The following is a 12772-nucleotide window of genomic DNA, read 5'->3' on the forward strand; positions in this document are numbered from 1 at the left end:
CTTAAAACATTCATGAATCATAGGATTTATAGAGGAAATTCTCATTTTATCCTGTAACTACTCTTTTCCCTTAGCCATAAAGAGTAAAATTCATAAGTGGCCTTTAATAATAATCTATACATAAACTAGAGTTGAGTTCTATAACAGGATCTAAAGGATATTTAAACCATTATATTTTTGATATATAAGTCACTGGTATTTATATCATCTGTTTTCTGTATTTTCTATAGAGTTAGATTGTACAGATGCAAAGATTCCTATAGATTTTCTATGACCTTATCTCAATTTTTTAAATACAGTCTTATTTCTCAGTTTTGTTATATAAATCCCCTACTTTATACCCCCCCCAAACTTTACACTTGCTTTATTTCCCTCTGCTTTCATCATTTACAACATCCAAATTCTCTTTTGATTATCTTCAACAAGTCCAAATCATTAATATTGCCAAGGAGCCGAGATGAAAACCTACATCAGAAGTCAACATTTTCAATCTAAACCAGTTCAAAATGTTTTCATCTTCTGAACCTAAATGTCCACCATCTTATTATTCATCTGGTAGTTATTTCCATATTTTACTGGTATCTTTTCAAATTTATATGTCATACAATTGTTTGTGTTTTATAATTAAGGGCTAGAGCCAAATCTCACACTTCTGTTTTTCAGTGTCTAGCACAGTACCTTCCCATGGCATGCATGCCATAAATACATGCAGAAAAAAATAAATCTTGTACCAATAAACATCAATATAAGGACTATATAGTACATCAATTATCTAATTCAATATATCATACACTGAGAAATTACATTTTGTAAAAATTATAGACTCTGATCCAAAATATTCTAGAAAATTTGTGCTTTATAAAGCTGGAATCTTACCTTCAGTAGAATGGCAGGATTGATGCAGATTGATCTGTTTCTTGCTTTTACACTTTTCTATAGAAAGTCCTGAATCACCAAAAGTTGAATTCAATGTTTCTTTGAAACTGTGTAGATCTACTTTTCCTATGTTAGAACCTGACTTTTTAGCCATTTCTATTCTCGTCTTAGAAAATGAGTTCAATATACTTGATTCAGAAAGTGGTGTGCTCATAACTTTCTCTCCTACTGGCAATGAAAACTGAGAATAACTAGGAGACATAAATTCTTTACTTTTTGTTGCATTCTTTGAAAAACATGAAAAAGCTGGACTCGGCTTATCTTCACTTGATGGGTGAGTAGTTGTTACACTTGTAGAATTGTCAACATTGGCTCTTGACATGACTGCTTGATGTGAAACACAATTTGTGCCATTTATCTGCTTAATGTCTAAATGTCTTCCAGGTAGATCATCTAAAATTTTATTATTTGTAACTGATGCATGGTCTACTACTTCATCCTCAGAACCTGTACTACAAAATCCTAAATCAAATGTAACAGAAAATAAATCCTTAGAGCAGTCAAAATTGTTTTCATCATTATTCAGTTTTTCCTCATGTATACCTCTCAAACCTTCATGAGATTTCCAACTCATATTAGTATCACAGACAATTTGATCTTGGGGTTCAGAATCATTCTCTAACAAAAGTTCATCAGAAATGAAGAACTGAGAGACTGGTGCCATTTCACTTACAGCAGTTCTGTCTGATGTACATAAAGATTCACATTTACTGTTTAAGGGAGGAGGGCTCACATCATTAAACTCCATATTAACATCTTCAAATAATAATAAACTTTCATCCTGAGCAGTATGCAATATTGGGAAGTCACTGTTATCAACATCATGATTCTTTTCTTCAGCAAAATCCTTTGAAGGGCCGATGTTTATTTGAATTTGATTGCTGGATACTAAATGTTCATTTTTACTATTTTTATGTACTTTATCAGAGTCACAGAAGTTTGGCTCATCAGAAATATTATTGTTAGTTGTACCATGAAGGCAAGTTGTTTCAGAAGGATGAGTAATAAACTTAAGTGAATTCAATTCTAAATTCTGTTGAGAATTTACAGCTGAATGTGACATTAAATTGGTGGATTTATCATTCTGTAAGCACTCTGAGTAGGGTAGAAAAACCGAGTTTTCAAGTGCAGAACCCTTAGAAATTTCATATTCCAAATCTGACAGTCCACTGAGAGGTGGAGGAGAGTGTGATAAAAATCTCTCTACATTAGCTAGCACCTCTTTTGTTAATGAATGACAATTAAAAAACTGGTCACCTGTTTTTGCTATATCAAGCTCATCCTCAAATGAAAGAAATAAGCTAGATGAAAGAGATTTCTCATCACTGAAACTGTTATAACCAGAATCAAAAAAATTTCCAGTAAATGAACTAGTAGATTTATTTGTAAACTGACAATCTGTTAATAATCCACATGACGGATTACCTCCATTTTCATTGACAGCACATGTGGCAGTGACTTCACCTGTATCTGATGCCCTTTTACCATTTTGTAGGTCTACCTGAAGAATATGTTCAGCGGTAGAACTGCCATCAGTATCTAAAGGCTCCACGACAACATCCTGATTTTCTTTTTCAGGTTGATCTTTTTTCAGGATTTCAGAAGACTTCTTTTTAAAAGAAGGAATTTCAGTAGATTTGATAGGAATTTGTTTAAAAATTTCAGCACATTCTTCATCAGATTCTGTCATTGAGACTGATGTCCCTTGATTTATATTCTTTGCAAATGAAGACTTCTTGTTACTTGTAAAGGTGCCACTGGCAAGAGGATTATATTCATTTCTGGGAGTACCAGATGCTGAGCTAATATCTTCCATTTGTAAGTAAGATTTAATTTCCAATTCATAGCTGCATTCTCCCTATAAAGAAGGAAAATGAAAAAGTCACAAGAAAGCAATATAAAGTAAACAAATAAAAATTCTAAGAGATGAGCCTTACTCTGTTAAAATATTTTCCAAACAATATTGCATTATTCAAATGATTTTACCTTAAAAATTATTCTAAGTCAAACAAAATTAGAAATGACATTACTGTGAAATTATCACAAATTATCTTTTATCAGTTAATAGTTTTGTATTCCCAGTACCTAGTACATAAGAGACCCACGATAAACATTTGTAGAAAATATAAATTTAATTAATATATAGAATATTATTATAAATACTTTTTTCCTAACATTTAACTGAACAATGATTCTAACTTCTTAAAGATATTTAAGAAATTAACATATATAAATGAGAAACACATACTTATGTGAAATTTACTCTCTTGAAGATAAACTAAGAACAGATTTTAGAACATTTGAAATAATGGTACCTACAGTCTTCTAGGCTGTAAGCTAGAATATGCTATTTTTAACAAATTTCTCAAGAACTCTTCTCATGAATTTCCAAGTCTTATATCTAAATCTAAAACTACAGTCCCCACCATCCCTGACTCATCCTTCCCTCTTGCCACTAAATGCCACTTTAATCAGGATTCCTCTACTGTTCAGGGACTTAAGCAGTTAACTCTCCACTTTTTGTATAATAAATACAATAAATATTAATGTTAGAATGTCTGTCACCCTAATAGGATATATGCTCTCTACAGAATATTTAATCTTAACCAGTGTAGCCATGGGGCCTAGAACAGACCATGTCATATAGAAGGCACTAAATAAATGTGTTACTTTGATGCACAGCTTTTGCTGGCACAGCCCAGGACAAATATTTGTAGAAAGTACAGATTTAATTAACACATAAAATAGGATTATACACACCTTTTTTCACTTGTAGGGATCCACAAATATTACTTTATTTACATGTGTTCATGAACACATAAAATTAGCAGCTACAATCTATCACATAATTACTAGGTGCCAGGTATTATTCTAATTGCTTTACATATATTAAGCCACTTAATCCTTACAACAACATTATGAAGAAAGAATCATTATCGCCAATTTATAGGTGAAACTGAGGCACAAAGAGGTTAAGTAACTTACAGATCCAAAAAGTAAGATTCTAACCCAGGCATTTTGGATTTCACACTCACAATAGGTTCACCATTCTGACTCCCTCAGGGAATAAGAATCAGGATGTTACTCAAGGAATCACTAATTCTCTAAACTAACACCAGGATAAAGGAAACACACCAAATGACCTGTATGATAGAGAAATTTCAACAGATCTAACAAGAATACTAAACTTGCTTTACAAACATTTATATAAATCATTAAATGAGAATTTCCTGAAGATCTAGTGTTTAGGACTTGGTGCTTTCACTGCCAGTGCTTTTCAATCCCTGGTCTGGGAACTAAGATCCTACAAGCTATGCGGCACAACCAAAAAACATTTTTTTAGCCATTCAGTTCAGTTCACTTGCTCAGTCATGTCCGACTCTTTGCAACTCCATGGACTGCAGCACACCAGGTGTCCTTATCCATCACCAACTCTCAAAGTTTACTCAAACTCATCTCCATTGAGTTGGTGATGCCATCCAACCATCTCATCCTTGGTCATCCCCTTCTCCTCCTGCACTCATTCTTTCTCAGCATCAGGGTCTTTTCAAATAAGTCAGTTCTTCGCATCAGGTGGCTAAAGGATTGGAGTTTCAGCTTCAGCATCAGTCCTTCCAATGAATATTCAGGACTGATTTCCTTTAGGATGGACTGGCTGGATCTCCTTGCAGTCCAAGGGACTCTCAAGAGTCTTCCCCAACACCACAGTTCAACAGCATCAGTTCTCCAGTGCTCAGCTTTCCTTATAGTCCAACTCTCACATCCATACATGACCACTGGAAAAACCATAGCTTTGACAAGACAGACCTTTGTTGGCAAAGTAATGTCTCTGCATTTTAATATGCAGAGTCACAACTTTTCTTCCAAGGAGTAAGCGTCTTTTAATTTCATGGCTGCAGTCACCAACTGCAGTGATTTTGGAGCCCAAAAAAATAAAGTCTGACACTGCTTCCATTGTTTCCCCATCTGTTTGCCATGAAGTGATGGGATCAGGTGCCATGATCTTGGTTTTCTGAATGCTGAGTTGTAAGCCAACTTTTTCACTCTCCTCCTTCACTTTCATCAAGAGGCTCTTTAGTTCTTCTTCACTTTTCTGCCTTAAGGGTGGTGTCATCTGCATATCTGAGGTTATTGATATTTCTCCCATCATTCTTAATTCTAGCCTGGGCTTCATCCAGCCAGCATTTCTCATGATGTACTCTGCATATAAGTTAAATAAGCAGGGTGACAATATACAGCCTTGAAGTACTCCTTTCCCGATTTGGAACCAGTGTGTTGTTCCATGTCCAATTCCAACTGTTGCTTACTGACCTGCATACATTTTTCTCAAGAGGCAGGTCAGGTGATCTGGTATTTCCATCTCTTGAAGAATTTTCCACAGTTTGTTGTGGTCCACACAGTCAAAGGCTTTGGCATAGTCAATAAAGCAGATGTTTTTCTGGAACTCTCTTGCTTTTTTGACAATCCAACGGATGTTGGCAATTTGATCTCTGGTTCCTCTGCCTTTTCTAAATCCAGCTTGAACATCTGGAAGTTCATGGTTCATGTACTGTTGAAGCCTGGCTTGGACAATTTTGAGCACTAGTGCAACTGTGCGGTAGTTTGAGCATTCTCTGGCATTGCCTTTCTTTGGGATTGGAATGAAAACTGACCTTTGCCAGTCCTGTGGCCACTGCTGACTTTTCAAAATTTGCTGGCATATTAAATTCAGCACTTTCACAGCATCATCTTTTAGGATTTGAAATAGCTCAACTGGAATTCCATCACCGCCACTAGCTTTGTTCGTAGTGATGCTTCCTAAGGCCCACTTGACTTCGCATTCCAGCATGTCTGGCTCTAGACTGGTGATCACAGCATCGTGATTATCTGGGTCGTGAAGATCTTTTTTGTGTAGTTCTGTGCATTCTTGCCACCTCTTCTTAGTATCTTTTGCTTCTGTTAGGTCCATACCATTTCTGTCCTTTATTGAGCCCATCTGTGCATGAAATGTTCCCTTGGTATCTCTAATTTTCTTGAAGAGATCTCTACTCTTTCCCTTGCTATTGTTTTCCTCTATTTCTTTGCAGTGATTGCTGTGGAAGGCTCTTATCTCTCCTTGCTATTCTTTGGAACTCTGCATTCAAATGGGTATATCTTTTCTTTTCCCCTTTGCCTTCTGCTTTTCTTCTTTTCATAGCAGTTTGTAAGGCCTCCTCAGACAACCATTTTGCCTTTTTTGCATTTCTTTTTCTTGGGGATGGTCTTGATCCTCTTTAGCCATTAAATACATTAAAATTTCACTCTGGTCTATCAATATTCACAGATGGCATTCTTCTAATTAGGCCTACTTCTCCTAAGACAGAAAACTAGTCCATTGAGATCACAAGAAGCTACATAGGAAAACAAAATAGTCTAGCTATTATTATTTATAATAAGTACTTGTTTCTTTTAATAATGACTTCAAATTAAGAAGACTAAAGATTAAATATTCTAGTTTTACTATCATACCAGCAAGAGAAAGTTACAGTAGGCTCCTACCTCTTCATGTCTCATTCCTTCTATCATTTGCATGATATTTATGAAATGCTGACATCGATCTGAATGGTCAACTTGATATGTAGGCAAAGGATGATCCTGCCATAGTCTCCACTCAGAGAGAGAGAGCTGACGAATTCCAGTGGTTGGTTCTTCAGTCTTAATTAATGATAATTTAACATAACAAAAAACACACATACTCAGATTTCACACACTGATTTAAAAAATACTTAATATACAGATAATTGGCATAGCATAAATAATTTTAATTCACTTAGGTATTTTCAACTAAAATCTCAGGTGAAAAATAAAATAACTTTATGAAGTACAAAGATATCCTTTTAAATACATTTTAAAAATAACTGTCACATATATTGCTTATAAAATTAGAAAGAAAACTATGTCATTAAAAATAAAATACATAAATAAGTGCTAGATGAGTTAGTTACTACTTGGCCATATTCTGGTTTATATAATTCCATATTAAGAGTTTTTGCTAGATTATTTTCTATAATCTAATAAACTGAAACTGAAGTCATTCAGTCATGTCCAATTCTTTGTGACCCCATGGAATGTAGCCCACAAGGCTCCTCCATCTGTGGAATTTTCCAGGCAAGAGTACTGGAGTGGGTTGCCATTTCCTTTTCCAGAGGATCTTCCCGACTCAGGGATCGAACCCAGGTCTCCTGGATTGCAATCATACGCTTTTACCGTCTGAGCCACCAGGGAAGCTCATAAAGAGGTATTCATAATCTCTCAGTGATACTGATCCCAATTCATCATGCCTGCTGCCATTCCTCACTTTAGTGAGGAATAAATATATTAGTGAACAAAATATAGATTCTCAAAGCCAAGTATTTCAAGCCCCATAAATCTTCTCAAAGGTATCTTCCTTGAAGTTGTTTTTCTACTTCTCTGGTAGGTATGTAACCTCTGATCAATTCGTTTGACTTTCCTCAAGCTCATCAATAATTTGTTCATAATAAAATAAGTCTAATATCCAATTTAAAGTTTTACTGTAATTTCAAAACAAAAATTAAAAACCAGTTTGTACAAAGACATTCATAATAGCATAATTAGTAATATACTGAAAATAATTCTAAACACAACAGAGAAATAGTTAAAGTACAGTATATTACAGAGTAATATAACAATCATAAAAATTACACCTACACAGAAATGTTCATATGAAGAAAGTAATAAAGTCAGAATTTATGTAAATATATTATAGTCATGTAAAAATGTATATACAAGAAAATCAGTAGTTTATCAAAACAGACTATTCTTTAATATTCTTTTTTAAACTGCTTACATTCTTAATTTTTATAAGTTGAACTTCTGATCATTAATATTCATTCTCTTTACTCCCAAAGCTATTGCATAATCACTATAAAGGACATCTGAAAACACATTTAACTTACTAGTCTGTTCTCTTCATTGTGTAAAGATAGAAACTGAACTTGAGGCAATCTTATTTCCTGAATTTCATCAGTGTCTCTTAACCTATATCGTCTGTTCCATAATTTAAATTCTTCTTCTGATAAGAACCAATCATTCTTTGAATTACTCTGCTTTATTCCTAGAAGTTTAAAAAATAATTGAAAACAGGTTTAAAAAAATCTGCTCGACAAACACAAAATAAAAAACATCAACTCAAACTCTCTGTTTATGTCTACTTGTTTCTGCTAAACCACTAATTCGAGTCCTTAAAATTCGCTCTCTTCATATAAACACTTTGGTTATTACTTCCTGTTTCTACATATCTCCTAAACTTCTCTTACCTTTTTGAAAGTACCAGGGCACCGTCCCAACTACACCTAACCTTCATCAACAAAACCCCACCAGGTAGCTCTCAGTCTTATATTCTTTCGGACTCTCTTCATTTTGTTGTCTAAGACCTGGAAAGAAACAGATCACCTACAAATGAAAACTAGCATCATGATTCTATCCTAACATTATCAGAAAGTTATCTGAAACAGGTATGGATGCGGGAGAGATGACAAGACTAAAAAGAGTTTTAGCTAAAGTCTTAAATGCGGGGTGGGGTGGGATGACAGTTTAAAAAGGACAAAAAGACCTACTGCTTTAAAAAAAGACAGGATAATATACTTTTAAAAAATGTATAGTAAGTTAATCCTTTATTATTTCCATAATCTTTATAAAGGAAAATAATCACCAACATGGAAAGGATTAAAAAAATATTAAGCTGTAACTCTGGTCCCAATAAAGATAAGGGCAGAAAAAGAAATCAGAAAGATACTGAATTCGAACTCAGGAAACTTCTGTCTTAGCTATTCCTAAATATTACATGAAAGCTTTTGCAAATTAGGAGGTTTGAATTAGGTGATCTCTCAGGTCTTCTTCAGATCTAGCAATCTGAGGCACTAAGACTTGGAATAGAAACATATTTCCTTCTCCTAGTCACATTAAATATATTCAGACCTCTAGCCTAAATGAATCATATACAAATATATAAAAGATGACATTTATACACACTATCTTATTAGCAAGATGAATCACTGACATTTGAAAAATCAGAGAAAATGGAAGAAGAAAAGCACAGAAAAATGTACATGAACTAGTAATGTAAGAAAGACTTCCTCAGAGATCAATGCAAAGAAATAGAGGAAAACAATAGTATGGGAAAGTCTAGAGATCTCTTCAAGAAAATTAGAGATACCAAGGGAACATTTCATGCACAGATGGGCTCAGTAAAGGACAGAAATGGTATGAACCTAACAGAAACAGAAGATATTAAGAAGAGGTGGCAAGAATGCACAGAAGAACTACACAAAAAAGATCTTCACGACCCAGATAATCACGATGCTGTGATCACCAATCTAGAGCCAGACATGCTGGAATGCGAAGTCAAGTGGGCCTCAGGAAGCATCACTACGAACAAAGCTAGTGGCGGTGATGGAATTCCAGTTGAGCTATTTCAAATCCTAAAAGATGATGCCGTGAAAGTGCTGCATTCAATATGCCAGCAAATTTTGAAAACTCAGCAGTGGCCACAGGACTGGCAAAGGTCAGTTTTCATTCCAATCCCAAAGAAAGGCAATGCCAAAGAATGTTCAAACTACTGCACAATTATACTCATCTCACATGCTAGCAAAGTAATGCTCAAAACTGTCCAAGCCAGGCTTAAACAGTACATGAACCGTGAACTTCCAGATGTTCAAGCTGGATTTAGAAAAGGCAGAGGAACCAGAGATCAAATTGCCAACATCTGCTGGATCATCGAAAAAGGAAGAGAGTTCCATAAAAATATCTACGTCTGCTTTTATTGACTATGCCAAAGCCTTTGACTGTGTGGACCACAAGAAACTGTGGAAAATTCTTCAAGAGATGGAAATACCAGATCACCTGACCTGCCTCTTAAGAAATCTGTATGCAGTTCAGGAAGCAACAGTTAGAACTGGACATGGAACAATACACTGGTTCCAAATCGGGAAAGGAGTACTTCAAGGCTATATATTGTCACCCTGCTTATTTAACTTATATGCCGAGTACATCATGAGAAACGCTGGGCTGGATGAAGCACAAGCTGGAATCAAGATTGCCGGGAGAAATTTCAATAACCTTAGATATGCAGATGACACTACCCTTAAGGCTGAAAGCAAAGAACTAAAGAGCCTCTTGAGGAGAGTAAAAAAGTTGGCTTAAACCTCAACATTCAGAAAACTCAGATCATGGCATCTGATCTCATCACTTCATGGCAAATAGATGGGGAGACAGTGGAAACAGTGTCAGACTTTATCTTTTGGGCTCCAAAATCACTGCAGATGGTGACTGCAGCCATGAAATTAAAAGATGCTTGCTCCTTGGAAAGAAAGTTATGACCGACCTAGACAACATATTAAAAAGCAGAGACGTTACTTTGCCAACAAAGGTCCATCTAGTCAAAGATATGGTTTTCCCAGTGGTCATGTATGGATGTGAGAGTTGGACTATAAAGAAAGCCAAGCACTGAAGAATTGATGCTTTTGAACTGTGGTGTTGGAGAAGACTCTTGAGAGTCCATTGGACTGCAAGGAGATCCAACCAATCCATCCTAAAGGAAATCAGTCCTGAATATTCATTGGAAGGACTGATGCTGAAGCTGAAACTCCAATACTTTGGCCACCTGATGCAAAGAACTGACTCATTTGAAAAGTCCCTGATGCTGGGAAAGATGGAAGGCACGAGAAAAAGGGGACAAAAGAGGATGAGATGGATGGATGGCATCATCGACTCAATGGACATGCGTTTGAGTAAACTTTAGGAGTTGGTGATGGACAGGGAGGCTTGGTGTGCTGCAGTCCACGGGGTCACAAAGAGTCGGACACGACTGAGCGACTGAACTGAACTAGTAACATTCTTAGAAACAATTACTAAACATATTGTTAATTAACATCTATAAAAATTAAATGATCATTAAGAAAATGTATACCAATCTAACCAAGTTTTGATGATACTATTAATTTAATAAATTCAAGAGAATTCAAATATATACTATCTTTTCATTTTTAACCATAATTTTGGCAAAGTCTTGTAAAATGATAGGTATATTTCTATTAAGTGAATTTGCATTAGGTTTAATAGCCATATCCACAAATCACTGATTAACGGCTCTGAGTTAAAGGAAAGAACATTAACAAATTTAACCAAGTCCAAAGAAGGTGCCCAGGAGGGGGAAGAATTTGGAAACTTCATAGTAACGAAAACCAGTGGAACAGTCAGTTGAACAAACTTAAGAGGTACTGTCTTCAAATGTATAAAAAAACTACCTCCTAAGTAACTCAAAGATCAAATCCATTTTTGTGTCTAGAAGCTGTGGGCAAAGAAAGTCACCTGCCATTTCACTAAATAAAGGATGTTGTTGGGGAGATCAAACATCAGCCACTGCAGCTGCCCCTGAGGGGGTTCAGAATGGAACAAAACAGAATACTTGCCCAAAGTAGTTAAGATGTATATCAAAAGAATAATTTCAGTGAGCTGAAACTCTTGCATCTTCCCATACATAAAAAGCACTAAAATCATTAACTTGAGAGGTCTAGTTTTCTGGGATTAGCAGTCATCTTTTAATATTCAGTGACTAGGTTTTTTTTTTCCAGCAAAAACTCCTATATATCTTGGCTCCCTACTTGCCTCTTTCAACAGTCCCTAAAAGCTATCTGAGAGGCTTCCTTCCTGTGCTATAGTCCTCAGTAGTGCCCTGAATAAAACATAATTCTCAACTTTTATGTTATGCATTTTTTTCAGTTGACAAAGCCAAAACTTAATCAATGAAAAAAAGATAAAAGACTGATTTTTTTTCAACAAAAGAACTTCTTTTATATGGACTATCAACAATGGAATGAACTTTCATAAAAGAATACAATTTCCGTTAACAGAGATGTTCAAGTTGAGGCTTGATATACATTTGACATGAAGACGGAAATAGCAACCCATTCCACTATTCTTGTCTGGGAAATCCCATGGACAGAGGAGGTTGGTGGGCTACAGTCCACAGGGTCTCAAGAGTCAGACATGACCTAGAGATTGAATACTCACACACACACACATTTAACAAGCATGGTACATGGAGAAGGAAATGGCAACCCACTCCAGTACTCTTGTCTGGAAAATCCCATGGACCGAGGAGTAGGCTACAGTCCATGGGGTCGCAAAGAGTTGGACATGACTGAGTGACTTCATGTCACTTCATGGCAAAATGTCTTGTGTGAAACATGCTTATCTTCATTTCCATGAAACAACACTCCGCAGTCTAATAAAACTTTTATCTACTGTACATAGAAAAAAACAACAATAAACATGGTACAGAAAACATCCCTACCTTGGTAAGTAACTAGACCAGATGATCCCTGAGGTTTCTTCCAAAGTTTAGAATATATTTTATGATTCTTTAATATTTCAAGATATTTTCTTGATATCACCAAAATCTCTGCAATTCTTAAGCTAGTCCTCTCCTGATGATGCTCCCTGGCATCAAAGGATCAATATTTATTTCTCACTGGCTCAGTATCACTGGCTTAGTCTAACTTCTGGTTACACCACTATCTGGTGTAACAGTAAATAAAAAAAATAAAAAAAATTCTCCTTTGCAGAAATTCCCCCTGCTTCTCTGAAAGCATTCCACAGATACTTATTAATATTCCCAAATTCTTTATTTAACTCTCTGATATGCATGCAAATGTTTGTAAAGGTAAAGCAAGTCTCTAGCCAGCTTTTCAACCAGAAATGATTTTCTTAAGGACCCAGGAGACATCTCTTTGAAATGTAAACATCGAGGAAGACAGTGTCCCTATCTCCCAGGCACCTGGGGAGTTTAGCCTTGGCA

At 35.6% G+C, this 12772-nt stretch overlaps 1 protein-coding gene across 6 annotated transcripts in view; it reads right to left on the reverse strand.

The window, feature by feature from the left end:
* Positions 1 to 12772, reverse strand: part of FANCM (FA complementation group M) — a 60565-nt gene that overhangs the window by 18119 nt on the left and 29674 nt on the right. For all 6 annotated transcript variants that reach the window (XR_006273583.1, XM_043489956.1, XM_043489959.1 and 3 more), the window contains exons 12-14: positions 7872 to 8029; positions 6454 to 6609; positions 877 to 2794 (exon numbers count right to left, since the gene is read on the reverse strand). Coding sequence is in view for 5 of the 6 variants with exons in the window: in XM_043489956.1 (XP_043345891.1) it covers positions 877 to 2794; positions 6454 to 6609; positions 7872 to 8029 (2232 nt within the window). In the remaining variant the exon portion in view is untranslated. The remainder of the gene's footprint in view (positions 1 to 876; positions 2795 to 6453; positions 6610 to 7871; positions 8030 to 12772) is intronic.

Source organism: Cervus canadensis, chromosome 17, assembly GCF_019320065.1.
Source record: "Cervus canadensis isolate Bull #8, Minnesota chromosome 17, ASM1932006v1, whole genome shotgun sequence".
NCBI lineage: Eukaryota > Metazoa > Chordata > Mammalia > Artiodactyla > Cervidae > Cervus > Cervus canadensis.